Source organism: Harpia harpyja, chromosome 2 (assembly GCF_026419915.1).
Source record: "Harpia harpyja isolate bHarHar1 chromosome 2, bHarHar1 primary haplotype, whole genome shotgun sequence".
NCBI classification, from domain to species: Eukaryota; Metazoa; Chordata; class Aves; order Accipitriformes; family Accipitridae; genus Harpia; species Harpia harpyja.
The window spans coordinates 41,033,618-41,056,501 of NC_068941.1; the positions used below are offsets into that span (position 1 = coordinate 41,033,618).

The following is a 22,884-nucleotide window of genomic DNA, read 5'->3' on the forward strand; positions in this document are numbered from 1 at the left end:
TTAGGCTTCTTTCTCCCTGTGAATGCTTGTTTCTCCCTCCATGGGCACCACCATGTTCCTGTCTACCCACCCATGGAAACAGCTGAAGCCTCCATTTGTGGGGTGTAAGGATGTGTTTCTAATGAGTGGGCTAGATGGTGTTGCGGACTGGCTCACTTCTTGTTTCTGCTCTTTTATTTTGCATAGCACGTTTAAGTAATCACTGGGCCATGCAGCCCTTATAGCTCTACATACCTTCTTTTGTAACTGGTGCAGAAAATCACACTGATAAGAGACAATTCATCTTTCTACTTCAGTATATCTTCTAGAACTACTGTATTGCTCTTCACCAATTATAAAGAGAATTTAAACAAGCAAGTAGATACAGGTGTTTATATTAAGATAGCTGGTCCTACCCTGAGTGCCTGGAGTCACAGTTGTGGATTTCCTGTACTTCAGGTATTTTTGTGGAAACCTGAAACTGTCTCTGAGGGCATGAAGTTAGGTGTGGGTTTCTCTAACTAGGCACTTCCATGCTGCACTTTGCTTGTGTTGCTGGAGCTTAAGTACAGGAGAGTCTAAATGAATCTTTATTAAACTTTATACATGCAATTATATTGTGGTGAAATACCAAAACATTGGTATATGGACTGAGTGAGTATTTGAAAAATGGGAAAAATTGCTTATACACACGTGCCTGTGTGTTGGTATATATGTGTATATTCATATATATGTATATCTGTATACATGCCTATGCATATGTACATATTCACACTCCTGTGTGTATGTGTATACATATATACATGCATGAGTTAATAGTTTATGTGGGTGTAGCCTGCAACACCACTTTCAGTTCTACTTTCCTGTTACAATTACATCTGTAGGATTAGTTCAAAGTCTGCTACAAAAGGATTTTTCTGTACACTCTCTTGGAGAAGAATAGCTCATGGACTAATCAAGGCTGAATTCCAGGTACATGATGAGTGAATCGTCTGATAGCAAACACTGAGCATTGATAAAACAGATTAGGAGACTGTGTGCCTAGGGGTAAGGAGGAAAATACGTCTTGCTGGTCATTTCAAAGAGAGGGTGAGAGAGAGAGGTAGGAGAAGCCTTAGCTTTCACACAGTATGCTCTTACCATAGACCCAGACTTCTGTGGGTCAGCACATTTAAAAGGACTCATAATGTTACTGCTTTTATGCCCATCAGATCTCCTAGGTGGGAATTCCCCTGTTTACATAGCCAAGCGGAGATCTGAAGTGGGAGGGAAACAGCAGCATAAGAGGAAGCTGGGTAAAGAGCAATCAGCAAGAGAGAGATGAAACAACAGAAGTTAACTGGCGTGGAGGCACCGGAGCTGGCATCCCTGGGAATCTCTTCTGCACAGAGGTGAGTCCGCAGGCGGGTGGAGGCTCGAGGTGCAGGGAAAGAGAGTGGAGCTGCAATGCCAGAGCAAGAAGCAAGGAGGGAGCACTGGGAGGAGGCCAGCTAATCTCTCCCACCGAGTCCTTCTCCTCTGAATGGGGGATTCAGGGTGCTTGGGGCTGCTGGGCAGAGGCCAGCTCCCGCAGGAGTGCAGGGCGCGCAGGGATTTCTGGCTCTAGCAGAAGCGGAGCAGGCAGGTGCAATTGCAGGCAGCTGGCAGGGCTGCGTGGCAGGCAGGCAGCAAAAGGAAGGCTCCCTGGGAAAGCCAAGACATGCTGATGGGAGCAATGTCTTTCAGGAAGTGGGAGAGAGGAAAGCAGCAAATGAAAAAGAGACAGGTTGGGTCAGACTGCAATTTCTGCTCAGTTTCTTTGTGGGGGGGTGCCTTGTATGTGCTTTGTCCTGTTTGTATGTTGTCCCACTTGTGTGTTGATACTGGCTGCCCAGGGAAGGCTGGGCATGAAGGTGGGCTGCATTTGTGTTAGGAATTCAATCAGGAAAGAGCTCATTGAGCAATAGTCTCAGGGCAGTGGGTCAGCTATCTCCTCACCTAACTCTGCCCTGTTGCAGATCCTAGGTGTCAGAAACAAGAAGAGGCATGCTATATATGTACGTGCGTGTGTATACACATACATTCTATTAAGGCAATGCTCATGGGTGATAGCGAGGACATATGTAACCCACACACAAACAAGTGGAAAGCAGCAGCTTTCCCCAGTCTGCTTGTGGGTCAATCCCTTCACCAACTAGTGGCCCTCCCGCTGCAGACTCCATAGCACTGCTCAAATTTATCAGCCCTCATTTAGCTTGATAGCACTCCCCAAGCTAGAATCAATTTGCACACCATTGGCACACCTTACTATCAGTTACATTAGCCTTTAGCATTTGTTAGCATTTATAGAACCTCATTCTGTTGGCACTCATGGTTTTGTTTAAGAATATGTGCATATTTGCTCAAATACTTCTACTCACCTGGGCCAGGGAAGATAAACCTGAGCATGTCTGATGGCTCAGACCCTTTGTCCATAACCCAGAAACACTTTGAATGTCTAGTTCATCACAGCATCTTACGGTATAAGGGCATCTCTGCAAGTTTCCATATTTTTAGCTGCATTTCAATCTCTGTGTGGCTTTTTTTCTTCCCAGCACAACAGGGAAAAGTGATTCCTTGGTAGGGCAATGATATTGTGGACTGGGGCTATACTTCTGAGTGGGTGCAGAGAGGCCTGAAACAACCCTGTAAGTCAGGGTCTTAAGCTGAGTTATTAGACATAAATGGGAAGGGGAAGACATTGGCTGAAAATGAATGAGGGTGGGAATGGGATTTCCCCGAGTGTCTGCTCACACTACAGATGAGCAAAGAAACCTGGAAAAGATGCTCAGGGAAGTGACAATAAAGAAAAGCATCCTGTACCACCAAATGGGGTTCAGTCCTGCAGTCCCTGGTTGGTTTCAGGCTGGTAAGGTGGAGAGCCATTAGCCTCAGCTGGTATTTCCCATGCGGTACCTGCCCAGTTCCCTTCTGTGCTGCCAATTTTCCATCTGTAAATAACCTCCCCATAGACAGATTTTGATCGGCCACGTTGCCTGGTTGTTTCTTTTTCTAACACTAAGCATTTTGATGGCAACTTTAAAAATACCACATAAATGTGTTGCTTGTGAAACTCATCGTACTCATAGCTTTGCTCCTATGGCCTACAGCACTGTGTTATGCAGTCAGACTTGCAAGACCAAAAAAGTCCCGTAAAAGAGCCTCAGCTGTACAGCAGGTGAGTGTAACTGCAGATCACAATTCTTTGGGTGGGATTCACATGGACAAATATCTAGATATCTAAACCGTGATGCTCCATTTTAAGTCAATGTGGTCATTTCTCTTGGAGTCATCACATCTTAATGTGGGTGTTCAAAAAACATGATGTGAATTGCCCCTAAAAGTTGTTATTTCTTTCTATTGACTTTGGAGGACATGGTGGGTAACCAGCTCACCTGTGAGCATCTAAAGACAGGGAAGAGGACTGTGTCCTTCAAGACCCAAAGCTCTACATCAGAGAGAGACAGAGATTAGAGGAAAATAACACAAGAGGTCAAAATGTTTATAGTCCTTCAGGTGGGAAGAGGTGGAATGATTGAAAAAATTACCCACAACTTTTCCTTCTCTCCCCATATGCCCCCAAAATCTCAGCTAGTTCTGCACCCTTTGAATAATTTTAAGCAACTCTGGCTAAAAATAATGCAACTAGAAGGGTAGGACTTGTCTGTATGAACTTGTCTGTGTGGGTCAGCTATTGTAAAACAAATCAGAGTATGAATTCAAAGTACAGTAGATCTTCTGCACAGAGTCTCAGTGGGATGACTGAAGGAGAAAGTACTTCTCAGTGAGCCAGTCTAACCCCACTAACCTGATACAGAGCCCATGATGATCTTTGGGAACCTGTTCATTGGCCTCTTTGGGCTTGCTTCACTCTTTTCACCCTCAGTAAGATACCTACTGAGGTGGGGGGGGTTGTGACACACTGGGTAAAGTTATACTTTAAAAGTGCTCTTTGATCCTTGTCAAGAAAGCATAAACAAAAAAAGGGCTGTAATTCAATGCATAGTAAGGGTTTTGAAGGGAAAAGAGCCCTTTCAGGCTTCAAGAATTGTTTCTGCAACTCCTCAGAGGGACAGAAGAACTAAAGTCACGTTGGTGGGAGTAAGGACAGGCTGGATATTGCAGCAAGCTCTGTAACACAAAAAGGCACATCAAATCAGTACTATGAAAGGCACAACTGTGAGAGGAGAGGGAAGTGACACAGGATCCACAGCTGTGTGGTTTCTCTTGAATCATTTCAGTCCAGAAGATGAGGAACAGGCTGTGGGGCTGGAAAAAGCTGATCTAGTCCATCCAGCTGATCTGATCTGCAGGAGGCTCCAAAAGCCCCTGGCTCTTCCTCATGGCTTGGCCTGAGCATCCTTCTGCCACAGAGACTCAAAGCAGAAAAAGCCACTGGCAGAGGAGAAGGATGCGGCAGGAAGAAGGAAGAGCTAAGAGTCGGTAGGTTACAATGGTCAGTTTTCCCAGCTCAAATTTCATTAGCAAGTGTCACACAGATGGCAACATAACGATGGCCTACACAGATGTGTGACTTGTCCGGCTCATAGTTCACAAATAAGTTTCACTATGTCTAGTGCACACAGGCGACTCATGGGGGGTTACAAAAGCGACTCAGCCTTGGGTTGCCTTGAGGCCCTGTCTCTCTGCAGAGACGACTCACTGACTCACCGGGAGCTGTATAGACAGCTTAGCCCTGGGTTGTCTGATAAACCCTAAACTAAATAGGGCAGTGGCTGTGCCACTCGAAGAACCAAAACCTGAACCGAGCCTTGAAATCCCGTAACAAATAGTATGCCCTGAGTCTCAGTCCAACCACTATTCAGTTGCCTGAGGAAGCAAGGTAAAAAAAAAACAACTGGAGGGTCTCAGCTTCAGTTTCAAATGACAACCTTGTGTATTCAAATAATCACAGACCAGCAAAGGAAAGATAAGGGGAAACTCCACTCAGATATACATAATCCATTTAGGCATATATCATAATCCACTCAGACATAGTCATACACACCATTCCACAAGTCAGGGGATAAAAACTCTAGGATTCAAGTTGGAAATCGGGGAGTCACTTCTCCAACTGTATAGTTGGCTTGTGAAGGAGACCCTTCCCCCTCTTGATCAGGATGCTGGTCGAGGTAGCTTCCCTGGGATCGAGAGCCCATACCTGGAGGGGTAAGGGAATATTGTTTATGCTTTAAGTTTGTAAACACATGTGTGCTTGTGGTTGTCTGTGAATCGCTTGTGGTTGTAATAGTGTACTACTCTTGCTTTAAAAATTGCGATAGTGCATTCCTGCATTGTATCTGTAAAACCTGCAATAGTGGCGTGTTAAGTCTGTAAGTGAAGTTCAAATAAATCATTTGCTTGAACCTTGCAGTTAAGTCTGTGAGTGAAGTTCAAGTCGTTTGCCTGAACCTTGCAGTTAAGTCTTTTTCCGCCACAACAGACATCCAGACAAATATTTATTTCCCTGCTCCTAGCACATTTACAATCAGAATAGTGAAAGGCAGATAAAATGAGGAAAGGGACTGCAACATATGCAGGCCTCTTCTCCCTATTGTCAGAATTGAGATTAGACATATGCTTGAAATGAGTGTGAAATGTGAATGTGTTGTGGTTTAACCCCAGCTAGCAACTAAGCACCACACAGCTGCTCGCTCACTACCCCCTCACACTGGGATGAGGGAGAGACTTGAAAAAAAAGTAAAACTTGTGGGTTGAGATAAAGACAGTTTAATAGGACAGAAAGGGAAGAAAATAATGATAATGATAATAGTAATAAATGCAATAATAATAAAGAAATAATTAGAATATACAGAACAAGTGATGTGCAATACAATTGCTCGCTACCCCCTGACTGGTGCCCAGCCAGTCCCCGAGCCATGGTGTCCCCTGGCCAACTTCCCTAGTTTATATACTGGGCATGGCATCATATGGCATGGAAGACCCCTTTGGCTCATTTGAGTCAGCTGTCCTGGCTCTGTCTCCTCCTAGCTTCTTGTGCACTCCCAGCCTCTGCTGGCAGGGCAGTATGAGAAGCTGAAAACTCCTTGACTTAGTGTAAACGCCACTTAACAACAACTAAAACATCAGTGTGTTATCAACATTATTCTCATCCTAAATGCAAAACACAGCACTACACCAGCTACTAGGAAGAAAATTAACTTTATTCCAGCTGAAACCAGGACAGAACATCACTATCTCCCGCAAGACGCTGACTCTTCTTGATGTAACCAGGATTTGAAACACATACAGGAGACTTCCTGTAGTAAAAAATGAATATACAAAATAATATTCACAGATCCAGAAGAAAAAGATCTAAGGTGGGGCTGAGGGGGGGATGTATGGGGACTATTTCCTAAACAGGCGAAGGATCAGATTAGTAATAATGTTGTGATTATTCAGATGCTTAGCTGAATCTGCAAAAGATTTGTGCAGCTGTTAATTGATTTGATAGTCCTCATTCCAAAATCAGAAACCACAGGGAAAAAAAGAGTAAATTCAATATACGTAGCATTTAACAAATGATTCTGGAATATTTGTGTACAATATGCCATTTTTGACTAATTTTTTCATCTCTGAACTGTGTTAAAACCAAATATATTTCTAGTGCCTTCAACGGTAAATGTTGACAGAACAGTATGTTATGCTTTAGATATATCCAAAATGTATCTTCCTCAAAACTGGAACTTTCATGTTATATTTGCTCTAACTGTATTTCATATTTTAGGCAAAACAATGACTACACATACCTGGCAAGTGTGGGCCATCTACATGGTCTTAGCTGCAAACCTCTCTGAAGAGCAAGTGCTGAAGCAGGCTTGTCCTTCGTGCGATGCCACTCAGCTTTGCAACTGCTCTTCCATGGGCTTGGACTTTGTTCCCCCAGGGCTCACGGGCAAAATCACAGTGTTAAACCTGGCCCACAATAGGATAAAGCACATCCGATCCCAGGATCTGCAGCAGACTGTGAACCTGAGAGCCCTGCTGCTGCAGTCCAACAAAATCAGCTCCATAGACAAGGACTCGTTTCGCTCCCTTGGGAAACTGGAGCTCTTGGACTTATCAAATAACAGCTTGGCTCACTTGTACCCTGCATGGTTTGGGCACCTTTTTTCGCTCCAGCACCTCCACCTTCAAGGGAACTCCTACAGAGCCCTGGGGGAAAGCTCCCCCTTTTCTAGCCTGAGGAACCTGAGCTCTCTCCACCTGGGCAACCCACAGTTCTCCACGATAAGGCAAGGGAACTTTGAGGGCATTGAGTTTCTTGACAAGTTGTGGATTGATGGTGGCAATCTCAGTCAGTATGAGCCAGGAAGTTTGAAATCAATTAAGAAGATAAATCACATGATCATAAACGTAAGAAGTATTAATATATTCTCAGCAGTTGTCAGGGACCTTCTGCACTCTGTCACTTGGTTAGAAGTGAGAAAAATAGCATTCAGTATACCTGCTGAAATGCAACTATTGAGAGTTATGTCATCTTCTTTTGCAAAGAAAATTTCTTTTAAACAGACCTTATTAACAGATGCTACTGTGCCTGAGATTGTCAGCATTTTAGAAGACATGCCACAGTTAGTGGAGGTGGAGATGATAGACTGTAGACTCTTGGGAACTGGACGATGGCAAACACATATTAAAGCAAACCAATCACGTACTCTTAGAGTTCTGACAATAGAGAAATTATCTATAGAAGAATTTTATTTGTTTACAGATCTTCAGGCTGTGCAAGGTCTACTATCTCTTCTTACCAAAGTCACAGTTGAAAACACCAAGGTGTTTTTGGTACCATGCAGACTTTCACAACAGCTTCTGTCATTAGAGTATCTCGACCTTAGTGCAAATTTGCTCGGAGACCAGAGTTTGGAGCATTCAGCCTGTCAAGGTGGTTGGCCTTCACTACAAACTCTAAATTTAAGTCAGAATTCACTGAGTGACTTAGAAATGACGGTTAAAAGTTTGTCTCATCTAAGAAAACTAATTCTCTTAGACATTAGCCAAAATAATTTTGGTGAGATTCCAGATGTGTGTGAATGGCCCCAAACCCTGAAATATTTAAACCTCTCCAGCACTCAAATTCCTAAACTAACAACTTGCATTCCCCCAACGCTGGAAGTTTTGGATGTTAGCGCTAACAACCTGAAGGAGTTTGGACTGCAACTCCCATTTCTCAAAGAGCTGTACCTCGCAAAAAACCAGCTGAAGGCCTTGCCTGGTGCCGCACCCGTTCCTAACTTAGTGGCCATGTCAATCAGAAGAAACAAGCTCAACAGTTTCTCCAGGGAAGAGTTTGAGTCCTTCAGGAAAATGGAGCTGCTGGACGCCAGCGACAACAACTTCATCTGCTCCTGTGAATTCCTCTCCTTCATCCACCACGAGGCCGGCATAGCCCAGGTGCTGGTGGGGTGGCCAGAGAAGTATGTCTGTGACTCTCCGCTGGCAGTGAGAGGGACGCAGGTTGGAGCAGTGCATCTCTCCCTGATGGAGTGCCACAGGTCCCTCGTGGTGTCGTCGATCTGCGTCCTGCTGTTCCTGGTCATCCTCATCCTCGTGGCTGTCGGCTACAAGTACCACGCGGTCTGGTACCTGAGAATGACCTGGGCATGGCTCCAAGCCAAGCGGAAGCCCAAGCGAGCTCCCCTGAAGGACATCTGCTACGACGCTTTTGTCTCCTACAGCGAGAACGACTCCGACTGGGTGGAAAACATCATGGTGCGGGAGCTGGAGCAGGCCTGCCCCCCCTTTCGGCTCTGCCTCCATAAGCGGGACTTTGTGCCTGGGAAGTGGATCGTGGACAACATCATCGACTCCATAGAGAAGAGCCACAAAACGCTCTTTGTGCTGTCCGAGCACTTTGTGCAGAGCGAGTGGTGCAAATACGAGCTGGACTTCTCGCACTTCCGCCTCTTTGACGAGAACAACGATGCAGCGATTCTCATCCTCCTGGAGCCCATCCAGAGCAAAGCGATTCCCAAGAGGTTCTGCAAGCTGCGGAAGATCATGAACACAAAGACCTACCTGGAGTGGCCTCTTGAAGAAGAGCAGCAGGAGATGTTTTGGTTTAATTTGAAAATAGCTCTAAAATCCTAGACAGGGACATTAAAGAATGAATATGTAGCAAATGTACTCTGGATTTTTTCCCTTGCCTGTTCATCCCATCACCTATCTGTACCTTGAGAATAGAGAGCTGAGCTACTGTAAATTCTATTACTTGCTGTGAGATTATTTTCTTTTTGTAGCCATGGTCATGAATCATTTTACTGGTTTGGACTGGAATAGAGTTAATGTTCTACATAGTTGCTCCTGTGGTGCTGTGGTTTGGATTTGTGACCAAAACAGTTTTGATAACACAGGGATGTTCTAGTTATTGTTGAACAGTGCTTCCACAGTATCAAGGTCTTTTCTGTTTCTCACGCTGTTGTGCCACTGAGTAGGCCATGGGTGTGTGATAATTTGGGAGGGGACACAGCTGATCCCAGCTGACCAAAGGGATGTCCCATACCATATAATCTCATGCTTGGCAATAAAAGTTGTCAGAAAGAAAGATGAAGGGAGGACGTTTGGAGTTAATGGTGTTTGTCTTCCCAAGTAACTGTTATGCATGATGGAGCCCTGCTTTCATGGAAGTGGGTAAACATCTGCCTGCTGATGGGAAGTAGTGCATGAATTCCTTATTTTGCTTTGCTTGCGTGCAGCTTTTGCTTTACCTATTGAACTGTCTTTATCTTAACCCGTGAGTTTTCTCACTTTTACCCTTCCGATTCTCTCCCCTGTCCCACTGCGGGGGGAGTGAGAAAGCAGCTGTGCGGTGCTGAGCTGCCCTCCGGGGTTAAATCACAACAATTGTCTACACACATTAATCAGCAGTGTTAACAAAAGCTGTTTCATTTAAATATTTAATGATGCAAAGTTCTTTAGGTATACAGCTATGTAGTTTATATATCTTTATATTTGCAAAAGCTTTAGGAGAGAGCCTGCCTAGCCAAGGGTTCTTCTGCATTCTTTGTATAAACCACTTCTAATCAAATGCAATAAAAGTCAGTTTATGCAGCAAGGCTTTTTGTCCTAGCTCTCCTAGTTAGTGGATCTAAGGACTAATTCTCAGCAGTATTTCACAATCACTGTATGTTAAATGTCCAGATCTCCTGTGGATTGTGGCTGCAAGGCTTAATGTAAAAATGTGCTTTCACACTGCAGTTCTGGCTGTTGTATCATGTATGTTCTATGGCTGACAACTTTCTCGGTGAAAGACACCTATGGAGGATGATTTCTGTCTAGTTTCATTGTACCATATGTGGGAATAGATGCTTCAGAGTAGGGTCCAAATACTCCTCTGACTTAAATGGAGTTTAAGCTATTCTCAGCTAGAATGTGGGAAACACTAATATATAAGTAGTCTTTGAATCCAACACCTTATTCCTCTCTCTGATCAGCAGCATTAGCAGAGGCCCTAAAAGGGTGTTTCCTACCTTTCTGCTCTCTCTGTAAATGTAGTCCACAAAACCAGAGGGGGTAGAGAGCATCCCACCTCAGACATTGTGTTTGCTGTCAGCTGTCAGGGGCCATGTTTTCTTGAGAAGATTGCTGGGACAAGGCCTCTAATTGCTGAAAAAGTGGAGTAAATGGGAGGCACTGGCACCAGGCTCTTCCTTCAGAGATAATTTAAAAAGAAAGGGTTATCTTGGGTGATACCTGCCTTGCAGCCACTGGAAATTTCAGATGAGCCCTAACAGCTTGAACCTGGTAGGCCAGAGGGACAACTAACTTCTGGATAGGCACAGTGTAGGACATTTCCAGGCATGGGCAGAAGCAGACCTTAAAGGCCTTCACATGGAAACACCTACAGGATTTGGCTGTATCTGTGATGAGATCATGTCCAAGTCAGTGTTTTTATTGTTGCATTTTGGTCTTGGGCATCTAACACATACAAAATCTCTGTTCGAACACCTCAATAATTGTAACTGAGTTGGCACATTGGAAGTCTCATCTCACAGCTAGTTTCCTGTCACATTACTGCTTTTAGGAAGTTCTTCTCCACACAGCCAATGTGGCAGTGAGAGCAGAAGTCCCCCTGTCCTTTGCTAGCCATTGCGAAGTCTGAGGACAAATATTCTTCCATTACACCCACAATCAGGCAACTCTGACAGTGTAACGCAAATGAATGCTTTATTTACGTGCATTTTTGCATATATGAATACAGGCATAACTCATTGTAAGAATTAGTAACTTTGCTACATCATCTAAGCAAACAAAGCCACCTTCTTCTATGTACTTAAGATTTGCCCTTTCTTTCATTTACTTAATGTTTTTTTAATTGCATCATTTCCTATTTTTAGCATCTAAACTTCACCTTCATCAGTAGATGGCTTCACGCAATCTCTGCTTTATTCTCATATATATATTAAAGTGTAAATTAAGCTAATCTGTATTTCTGATTTCTAATAACAATGTAAAGATTCTTAAAGTACTGACCATATTTCATCTGAGTTCAAAAGCTACTTCAGCTGGGCTAGTTACCTTTTAAGACCAGCTTCTCTGACTCCTAAGCAGAACTGCCCGTTCTTGCATAAACATGCTGCGTTTCAATTCCTCACAATGTGGCCAGGGCAGTATACGTGTCAAACATTCGGCTGCTAAGCAGCAAGACTTATGCGTCCATTTTGATCTGGGTTGTTTTTGTTGTTTCTTTTGTTGTTTTTTTTTGTTGGTTTTTTTTTTTTTTAAAAAGCAATAGTAACATATGGAATTGGTGGTTAGGGATTGTAACTTTGTCCTCTGGTGTTTGAGAAGCTGGTTATTGGAAGTTGGACCTTTTGAGCGTGGTGACAGTAAGTCAAAGAGGACTTAATATAGGACCTCCACATACAGGCCTATCTGACTACCAAGCACACCATAAATGTTGCCATGGTTAGCGCTTTTCGGAAATGGCCATTGGAAGATGTACAAGTTACAATACAACAGCTCTTGAAAGAGGTGAGGTAAAAAAAAGCTAATGGTGATCTTGTATTACCTGACATTAACCAAATGAACAAACTGTTTGGGTGCCATTTTTCAGAATTTGCTGTATACAAAGCCATTATTTGACTTAAAATTCTCCTTATCTGCTGCACAATTTTCTGTAGTCAGAATTTCAACTGGAAGCCACTACCAATATATTTAATAATGAAACAAACTTAAAATATTTCTTTTCCCTTTTTAGGGGATATTAATTCTAAGAAATAAGTCGTGTCGTGTCCCCACCCCCACCCCCCCCCAGTGCAACCTTCCCATTAAAGGCAGCAATTTCTTTTAATTCTTACTTTGAGAAAATAAAAAATGCTTTAATAGCATGCTGTACAGTCTTACTGTAATGCAAAAAGAAGCACTACTCTGCAAAAGGGTGTATAGCATACCAGAGTTCGACCAACTGCTACTTTCTCTAGTCTTTTAAAATTAAGTACAGAATATGCACATTATTGCAGACAGGTAAATATCCAACATTTAGCATTCTCACTAATGATCTGAGTCCTGTTCTAGAGCCAGTGAGTAATTAATGCCTTGGACGATGCCTATAACAACTGATTGCCAAACCACCAGATAGCAGAGCCAGTCCAAAAGTCATCCATACAATATGTGTGCATTCCACCTAATCTGTTGTTAAGGAAACTGGAGACAAAATGCAACGATAGGTAAATCTTGGTGTTTTTCTTAGCCAGAATCAAAGAAAAAGTATTAGGTTAAAATTTTGAAATGCCTTCTTTTCAGTTAACAAATTAAATATCCTTCCCACATATGGTTAAATTGGGCTTCAAAAAAGTAAGCCAAACTTTGCTTCAACTCAAGCAGGTTTCTACAGATGCAGCATCAGATCTTCAACTATTATTACATTTGCTAAAGGAAAAATGTTGTTTACTAACTACTAAGAGAAGGGGGAAAAACCAGCACTTGTTCTGAAAGTGGATTATATCAATTTTGTTATTGCATTAAAGAACAAAATCTGCTGCATGGTCTTTCTAAAACTGTGATTTACATTCTTTAAAATGTTCCTCTCATTATACAAATGATTTCTGGATGTCTTAAGATCAAGAAGGAAAATATATATGCACTTTTCTTTTCCTAGCTTGCTTGGGGTCTTAGATAAGATAAAGCCAAACAGAGCTATTATCTTCCCTAAATATAATTGTTCCTTAATAATAATTGGTTTTCCATTTATTTAATACGGCCATCTCATCCCTCCACTGCAGATCAAAACAAGAATTAGTAAGTAATCAGGCTATGGTTTAGAAAATCCAAATCAAAAGCACACTTGTTAGGGAGAGGTTATGGATTACTTTATTTAACATCCTCTTCAAATCAACTTTTTCAGGGCAGTGTGAGCAAGTCTGGTTTTTGCCAACAGTGCACCAACCACAGATGCAGGATTCATGAAACCTGGTATCAGGTGCATTGTTAAGGGATCTTTCAATTATAAACAAGGCCCAGTGCTTACACCTGCAAACCTAGTCAAAACATCAATAGATAATTTTAAAGACTGATTATGGATACTGCCTTGTTTTATAACTGAGCAGTTTCAAATTACTGAAAATATTTAGAATTTTTAGAACTATTGTAAAGTTGAATCCAATGCCCTGAGCATCCAGACTGGTATTCATATTTTCCAGCTCACAGGAAGCAAGGATACTTTTATGAACTGCAGAAGGGGGTAATTAGTGACATTGTTCCAGCATGTATGCCATACCTTTCATTTTAGTTTCTGGAACGCAAAATGCTGAGTTGTTTGCTACCTCTGAGTATGAGACACTGGGTCTTCTGTCAGGCTGTAGGGTAAGTATGTGCCATCATTTGAGAAGGGTTCCACATCTGCCTTAAAACTACCCAGCAAACACAGCCCCAGGTATAGCTGGAAGAAATCCTCTGCAGTACATGGGAGCCTGAATTAGCAGACCTGACCAGGTCAGCATGCCTGGTCTAACATAGTGCCAGGCACACCCACACAGGCTGTGCACGAAGTACCTGGAAGGCAGATTTAGGCCTGAAACTGCAGGGTTATGGCCACTCTTGCATTAGTTTGTCTGTCAAAAAGCTGCATGGCCTCAACATGCGTCACAGAACTGAAATATATTTCATGCTCCTATTTTTTACTTTTGTGCTATGTTGTTTCTGAATGTGGTTTTCGTTCCCTTTTTTCTTGCTATTTATTGTCATTGTTATTATTTTTTAATGCAGCAGAAAAGAGGAGAAAACAACAGTTCCGTAATTGCACGGAAGAGATACACATGATTACAGGACAGCTGGTAGGTATTTTCGATGATCCCTTCTTCATTTATATCCACAAAAATTTTCTGTGTGCAGACTGCACAGATGTTGTTGGACAAATTTGTTGTTGGTATGCCACTGATGTTGTAAAACTGTCAAGATCAAGTTTACAGGAAAAAAAGAATCCAAAGAACAACAAAATATTTGCTTAGAGTCAAGATGCATTTACACATTTTAGATGCCATCAAAGATAAAGGCAGCAGGAAAATGGCTACAGTTGTCTTAGTTTACTAGTGCCAGGACGCATAGTTACCAAGAAAGAATTAAAATCTTATTGCTGATGCAAGAACTTTTAGCAACTGTCTGCTTGATTTTAAGTAACTGGGACATAAGAGAATTGTGCTGACATAATCACCTTATTTGGAAAGGGAAGATAAAAGCTATAAAAAGGAAAGGGCAAGAAAAGTCTTTCACAGACTTTGGGGAAGGAAGAAGCTTGTCTTCCTATGGCAATTAGGAAAGTTATGTAGTCTCTTGCACATAGGGACCTGCCTGTTGGAAACCCCAAATCAGACCCTGGCATATGTCACTGGCTATGTGGTGGTTTGACCCTGGTTGGATGCCAGGTGCCTGCCAAAGCTGCTCTATCACTCACCTCCTCAACTGGACAGGGGGAGAAAAATACAATGAAAGGCTTGTGGGTTGAGATAAGGGCAGGGAGAGATCACTCACCAATTACTGTCATGGGCAAAACAGACTCGACTTGGGGAAATTAGTCTAATTTATTACCAATCAAATCACAGTAGGGTAATGAGAAATAAAACCAAATCTTAAAACACCTTCCCTCCACCCCTTCCTTCTTCCCAGACTTAACTTCACTCCCAATTTTCTTTACCTCCTCTCCTCCAATGGCGTAGGGGGATGGGGAATGGGGGTTGTGGTCAGTTCGTCACACGATGTCTCTGCTGCTCCTTCCTCCTCAGGGGCAGGACTCCTCAAACTGTTCCCCTGCTCCAGTGTGGGTCCCTTCCATGGGCTGCAGTCCTTCAGGCACACACTGCTCCAGGGTGGGTCCCCCGCGGGGTCACAATTCCTGCCAGAAAACCTGCTCCATGGGCCCCTCACTCCATGGATCCGCAGGTCCTGCCAGGAGCCTGCTCTGGCACGGGCTTCCCACAGGGTCACAGCCTCCTTCGGGCATCCACCTGCTCCGGCGTGGGGTCCTCCATGGGCTGCAGGTGGATATCTGCTCCACCGTGGACCTCCCTGGGCTGCAGGGGGACAGCCTGCCTCACCATGGTCTTCCCCACGGGCTGCAGGGGAATCTCTGCTCCAGCCCCTGGAGCACCTCCTCCCCCTCTTTCTTCACTGACCTGGGTGTCTGCAGGGTTGTTTCTCTCACACATTCTCACTCCTCTTTCCCGGCTGCGGTTTCTGTTGCAACTTTTTCCCCTTCTTAAATACATTATCCCAGAGGTGCTACCACCATCACTGATGGGCTCGGCCTTGGCCAGAGGTGGGTCTGACTTGGTGCCAACTGGCATTGGCTCTGTCGGACACAGGGGAAGCTTCTAGCAGCTTCTCACATAAGCTACCCCTGTAGCCCCCCCACTACCAAAACCTTGCCACGCAAACCCAATACAGGCTACTGCTTCATTAAGGCTATTCTTCTAATCATAAGATTGACAAGGGAATTCAACAGTTTGTCCATGGCACAAGAACATCTCTCCTCAAGGAAAAGTGAGGTTAGTTTACTTCAAAAGTATCCAGTAGACCTTATTCTCACGAACCCAGGGGCACAAGAAATTCAAGAGCTCACTTCCAGTCCTTGCAAGTGGTATTCAGGATGATGATCCCCAGCACTTACACTGATGGTGGGGGCCATGTAGTCAGAACAAGTCTCTGCAAAGTCTCTTCCCATCATTCCATAGTACAGTCCATAAAAAAGCAGTGTCACAGCAAAATCCATGGAGTCATCAGACTCCGTTCTGTCATGAAACCACAAAAAAGTACTCAGGTGAGACTGTTCTTGACCAAAACACCAGCATAAAATATCAACAAGATTTTTACTCCAGTTAGCTCCTGCTTCCTTCAAGCTGCAAGTTTAGTTCCATTTTCTTTTGCAGCAGCAGACACCCTCATACTTGAAGTATCAATATGCTTGACAGCAAGCAATGTTGAAAGTAGGCTATGAACTGCTTTTGGAGCCACAGCTACTCAGCTCTGTTATAGGAAGGCCAAGGTGACACATTTTCTTAAAGAAAGGGACTTTGCTTAGAGTCTTATTATACAGAACAATTAGATATATTTAATTGTTTTGCAGAAGCAAAAAGATCAGCCAAATCTCCATCAAGTATAAGATGCCAGTCAAAGAAATATTAAGTTTCTGTAGCTGAAAGAGCCCACTGTCCTCCTGAATACAAATTCCTCAGAATAAAATCTTCGCTAAATTACAGCAGGTAGTATTTAATGCCCTGCCCCCCCCCAAATTCCAACCCAATAGAGTCTGCAAAAATGTTAACATCTCTTGTCATCTCTCTGAGATTGTGTGTGTTACAGGTCTTGGGAGATTGAAACCTGGCTAACAAATACTCATAAAACTGGAGCTTCTCAACATTAAGAAGGACTTGTCATTTCTGCTGCAACAGGGCACAAAGTAAGAACCTTTAAAATAGAGCTAACAAATTTTGTAGTTATATCTTTAAAATACACGGGGGGTGGAATTTAGCTGGTTAAATAAAATACTTCAGCAGAATAAAGCTTAACGGTATTGGTAACACAAGACTGTTAACTTTCTGCCAAGAATTTTCCATCAGAGCTATGTGCTTTTGGGTTGATCAACTATACAACGTATGGGCAATAAATCTGACACTTAAAGGAACAGCTGATTTACATATGTGCAGTACTCCAATACCTCCAAGAAGTGTTGGACTTAACAGCAGATGCATTATGTCGTTGATCTACATGCTCTTGAGGAATCCCTGGAATTTCTGGTCAGACAGCACCTCAAACAGTCCAGCACAGTAGCTCTGGGCTGCTAGTCAGACAGAAATCCTGGACAAACCCAGGCAAAAATTCTAGCTGGATTAAGACGTTAGGTTGAGAATCATCTGGACATATGGTATTGTCTTTGGCAATAGTCAAAATAGAAAGCGGAGAACCTCCTAGCAACAATATAGCCTGGTAAAGTGGGAAATCATAATTATCAGAAAGAATTATAATGTGGTTTTGATATGAATGTGCTTATCTTTTTTTATCCTTTACGTCAAGCCTTTTTATGTCTCATCTCCTTCAGGTACATAAACTCAGCAGTTAAATTAGGGGATTAAATGAGTGAACACAGTGGCTGTATGAAGTTTAAGTTTTTTCACCTTCTCTCTTCACACTATGAACACAAGTTTTAAAATGACTAAATGTGAAACTTCAGACTAACTATGCAATAATAAAAATCAAGATGTAAGAGAATCTACAGCTACACAACGTAAAAGGGATTTCATATGTTGAGGTGGGTGGTGAAGAGACCAGCCTGGAGCAATTTCACTGCAAACAAACTAAAATCTATCAAATAGGAAATCATAACAGTTGCCAGTCCCAATTTTACCTGAAGATACCTACCTAAAGAATAAATTAAATCCAAACATGGTAAACATTATGGCTAGATAACCCACAATCCCAATTGCATAACTCAGTTATCAACTCAGATCAGGAGGAACCATTTGTAGACCAACCTATGGATAAGTAAGAGAAAAGAAAGACTGCTCAAGACCTTGCATATTTTGCAGTGCCACATACATAGCTTCTACTGAAGTATACATATAAATTCAATGGAAGTTTTACACTTCTGTATTTCTCCCTTATTTAAAGGTGCATAAAAATGTATAATACAGGAAGAAGTACAGGGAAAAAAAAAACAAACCAACCCTTTTTGTTTTGCTTCAGTCTTCACAAGAAATGGTAATTGGCAACAGATTGCTAACATAATTAAAACTAACAGTCGGGAGTTTTGAAGCAGGGAGCATAGACCAGAACAGGACAAGAACAGGTAAAAAACAACTGAGGTAAGTTAGATATAGTCAAGTCAGTATACCACCAAGAAATTTATTTAAAATACTTAAAGGTTAGCAGAAGCAATCTCTGAACCATTAACAACTGTCTTTGCAAGCCCAGGATGAAAAGGCAGAGTTTCAGAAGACTGGAGAAGAAAGAATACAGACCTCTCTTTGGGGAGGCAGAGGGGGCTCTAAGGAATAAATTCATAGACTATTTGGTATATATACCAAATTGAGCTCTTCAGGCTCAATAATAACTAGGATGACTGCTGATGGTAAAAGTCTGCAGAATGAAAAACCAAGATGGAACTGATGGAATGAATTTAATTTTAACTGGTTTAATTCTTTTTCATTTGAATGTCATGTTTGATAAACACTGGTTTAGAGGAACTTATTCTCACTGCAGTTGGAAGATTCCTTCAACTTCAATTGCTAATGGCCCTTTTTGTAATCTGTGAAGATTTGTTCCAGGGAAATTCTTATTTGCTCTTCTCCTTCTACAGATTTCCTTTAAGAAACAACACCAAAAAACTCCAAAACAAGGCAAAGCCAACAAAAAAAGGATGTACTGTGGTGTTCTTCCCAAGAGAGGCTTGCAGGTTGCTCTGAAATTGATGTAACTGGTAATAACTGAGACCATTCCCCACGTGGGCAGGGATCTCCACCAGTAAAATCTGACAGTGAAATAAAGATGAACAACCCACATCTGCAGCAGTGTGACTAACTGTTGGCAAAATTGAGACAGTCGTTTCAAACTAATGACATCCTATGGTTCCATTTTGCATGGTGGATTAACAGATTGCCAAACTGTAAAATTCATACAAAAAAATGTGACTTGTACAGCATCTGACACAGGAGGGCCTTTGACCCTGGAATAACAATGTTAGTCTGCCTTGCACCCTGTAAATAATTAGTAATCCCACTGGAGTAAATGGTTATAACACTGAGATACAAGTCATCAGACCCCCACATCCTATCCTCAGAAAACTAAACTATTGAGAGAATTAATGCTACTGAAAAAAACCATTAAAGTTTGTTTTCTAACTCAAATTATATATGGTGACCACGGGGCTAAAGGTTTGGGAGCAAGTTTTCTGAAATTGGTGGAGGCAGTTTGGCCTTTAATCCTTGGAACTGCTCTTACAAACTTTCAGAAAGGCACATTCGGCTGCATTAATTTGGGATGCCACTCAGTTACATAACCACACTACTGAAGGTTTTTCTTAAAAACTCTTTCTACAGTACAGCAAAATGCTGTGGCTTAAACTTTTAAGCCTTTTTTTCTAAATGAAATTATATTAAACTTAATATGTATATTTCCTTGAATTGCCCACAGTGATGAAATATTCTACTTCTTTTCCAGTAAGCAAATATTTGAAACCCACTGAAGAGTCAAAAGCCCTGTAATGTCTGTTCATTCCACAATCACATTAATAAACCATGGATTTGGGATTGTGGAAGCCTGATGATGACAAAGATAAAGCAAGCCTGACTTCAATATGTGTTTGTAGAGTTAGTTCCTGCATCTTTACAGAAAGATTACTGAAAATAAAAAAAAAATCTGAGGGGAGTTGGTTTTCAAATTTATGTTTGGTTTGGGGAGGGGGGGATTTTTTTAAAAGCAAAAAACCCCCACAATCCATCTAGAGTAAAAAGCTGTCTCTATGGAGGATGAACCTCCTTCCTTAACCCAAAAAGTAGAATTCTGAAGGAATGTGTGTTTCTCCCTGTGAAACCTAACACAGTTTTGCCGCAGATTTCAACCGAAGCAGGACTGGATACTTCTTCTTCTCCTAAGAAAAAGGAGAAACTCTTAAAAAAAATCCCCCCAAACCCTAGAAAGCATACAACTATTGAGCAAACTGGTATTTCGCAAAACAAGATTAAATAAATTAACAGATAGAAACACGTATAAAAGATAATGACGCAGCATCATTAGATTACATCACTGTTACGCATTTCTCCACCTTGCAGCCCTGGCTTTACGGGACCACAGCCTGCTGCTTGTGACCATGAAAGTGCCTGAGCTCCTGCCGTGCCACGCAGCCCTTCTGGCATGCCACAGGTCAGTGGTCCCTACACATCCCTGATTGCGGAGCCTGAGGTGTCCTCGCCTTCACCTGAGGTCACGAAAGGCTACCCATTGCCTGCCTGCCTTGGTTACTGTCCAACGTGATCCCTCTCCAATTGCTTACGTACTGTGGGTTGCTTTTTTTTCAGGAGACTGAAAGTAAAGTCTGAATTTAAGTGGCAAAGCCAAAACTGAATGGGCACACATCTTCAGTAAAGTAGCTACTTTCTAATATGAATCTATAACAGAACTTTGTTATCGTGTTAACTGCAAAATGAAATGCTAATTAATTAAAAAATGGTATCACAACCTTCTCTTGGGTGATGTTGTTATCAGATCAATTGGTATATATCGCTTGCAGTAATTGTTTCAAATTTCCTTGTTGATTTTTGTGTCTTCCAGATCGTTAATTTTAATACTATTACCTCTACATGAAAAGCATGAGTATTTTGTCATGTAAATGAGGACAAAGACAGGAATTGAGTAATACAGATGAAAACCCCAGTATTGATTTATTATTAATACTGGAAGGTCACCATCTGGACAATTCCATAAAATAATACATCTGCATTGCTGCTAAATGGGAGCTTTAACATCTGGATCATATTATTCCAAATTTTCCTCATCCACCCATCATAGCAAGAGGAATTTCCTGACAAATCAGATTGCTGCCCAAAGGTAAAATGTTTTTCTCATTACCGTACTTTAAATGAGCTCAAAAAGACCTAGAAGTGAAGTCAGCAACAGCGTCATAGGCAACTTTCGCATTTTCTAATTATGCAGATTAATTAGGTCATACAAACACCAGCTGAAAAATGTCTATCTGTCCTCTGCTTCCCTCACAACACTTCCCCCACTCTGAGCGAGTAAGAATGCCTGTCACCAGCAAATTCAACAGAAGAGCATTACTCCACTATCCTTTCCATCTTATAGCATATGGTGAAAACTGCATACATAAAGAAAATAACTGTGTAATAATTAGATTTATTGTGAGAGACTGACCTTACCAGAACTTGTTAACTTGGCAATGCAAGCTAACTGGCCCTCTAAAAATCTAGTTTCTTTTGATGTAGACATATTCAAATACTCAAAAACATATGCATGGAAGAAGTAATAAATCAGCTGTTTGGGTGTTTTTAAGGTTTAAATTAATATGCTTATACTTGATAGTACATTGGAAATTGGCAGGGATTTCTATATTAAGTAAATCAACCAACCTTATTTTCAAGATTTGCCTCGTTACTTAGGTATATAAATCAATGCTGCCATAACTATGCTGCTTCATTTTTCAACTATGTTCCAAAGTAAGTTCTCATATATATACACACACACAAGATATATAATCAGTAAAACGGGCAACCACCTACAGGACGAGAAGTAAGGCTTTTGTGTTTGAGATTGTTCTGAGACCATGACAAATCTGCCTTTCCATCTGTCAGATATTTTAAGATTTCTATTATGCCAGGGGAGAAAAACTTTGTCCACATATATCATATTTCTTTAATTTTCATCAATGGGAAGCTTCCAACAGCAAAAAAATTGCATTACAAGAATCAGCTGAGTACCTGATAGTCAGAATTTCCTTTGGGAAAATATGGGGTCAGAACACTAATAAGATTTTTCCTTCCTTCCCCATTTGATATGCTAGACTGCTGGCTTTGTGTTGAGAAAAATTGATAAGATAGGCTAGGACAGGATAGGAATGGCTTTTCAAGGATAGTAATTCTCTGACTAGCATTCTTGCACCTCACTGAGTTAGAGTGCAAAATTTGTGAGTGACATGGAGAAATGAGAGCAGTATCTGAACACAGATGCAAACAAATTGAAAATCAGGTTTTTACAATGTAAATTAGCAGAACACAGGCTCCATATTTATTTTTTAAAATCTCAAATAATGGTAACAAAATTCTCAAAAGTATCTGAGAAACAATCATTTTCTATAATCTGCTTCCTCATCATCTGAAAGCTAACCCCAAACTGTCAGCTACCATCTAGAAGAAAAAAACACATTTGTCAGAGTGGCCTACATTTTATTTCAGGCCAAGACATACTGGAACCTCTTCCTTACCTCTCTTTCTCCCCCCCCCCCCCTTTTTTTTTTTTTCCTTTTTTCTTTCTCCCCCCTCCTCTGTGCTGGGATCACACCCATGTTACTTTATATGTAGCCATCTGGTGAAGGGCAATCTCTTCCCTCTTGCCAAAATTATCCACAGCTGAGCCTTGGCTGCTTTGCTGCAACTTTTTTGCTCTTGCCTCTTTGAAATAGGAGCCTTCCCCAACATGCCTTTTTTTTTTTTCTTCAGGAGACATTTTACATTCTTGATAAGCCTGGATAAGGCTCTTTTGGAAGGTACAGGCTGTTGCTGTTGCATCTAGTAAGTAGTTGCCGCTTTTTATTTTTTTGGTCTTTTTGAGCAAGCTAATGAATGCGCTTTCCATTTAGGGCTGATTTTGTGCTCCCTTTGACCTTTGTTTCCTTTTTCTTTCAAAAAGAAACAAAACCTTTCTTTTTTACATGTTTACAAAGCACTTTGA

The 22,884-nt window shown here is 41.7% G+C and overlaps 2 protein-coding genes across 3 annotated transcripts in view; one reads left to right on the top strand and one right to left on the bottom strand.

The window, feature by feature from the left end:
* Nucleotides 1-132: 132 nt before the first annotated feature.
* Nucleotides 133-9,544, top strand: LOC128137061 (toll-like receptor 2 type-2). Of its 2 annotated transcripts, XM_052777693.1 has the most exons (3): nucleotides 133-1,081; nucleotides 1,191-1,370; nucleotides 6,725-9,544. In XM_052777693.1, exon 3 carries the CDS (start codon nucleotides 6,733-6,735, stop codon nucleotides 9,082-9,084), a length of 2,352 nt encoding a protein of 783 aa, XP_052633653.1. In that variant the 5' UTR covers nucleotides 133-1,081; nucleotides 1,191-1,370; nucleotides 6,725-6,732; the 3' UTR covers nucleotides 9,085-9,544. The 2 variants fall into 2 exon arrangements, with proteins under 2 accessions (XP_052633653.1, XP_052633644.1); XM_052777684.1 differs by having other exon boundaries at nucleotides 133-1,370.
* Nucleotides 9,545-12,486: 2,942 nt separating this feature from the next.
* Nucleotides 12,487-22,884, bottom strand: part of RNF175 (ring finger protein 175) — a 32,238-nt gene continuing 21,840 nt past the window's right edge. Inside the window, 7 exon segments of the mRNA XM_052781005.1 lie at nucleotides 12,487-12,624; nucleotides 13,305-13,404; nucleotides 14,248-14,381; nucleotides 16,097-16,217; nucleotides 17,845-17,918; nucleotides 17,921-17,957; nucleotides 18,848-19,002. Of these exon segments, the coding sequence (XP_052636965.1) occupies nucleotides 12,487-12,624; nucleotides 13,305-13,404; nucleotides 14,248-14,381; nucleotides 16,097-16,217; nucleotides 17,845-17,918; nucleotides 17,921-17,957; nucleotides 18,848-19,002 (759 nt within the window).

Excerpts from the sequence above, each read along its gene's own strand:
- LOC128137061 (XM_052777684.1), top strand. The coding sequence starts at position 6,733 with ATGACTACACATACCTGGCAAGTGTGGGCCATCTACATGGTCTTAGCT.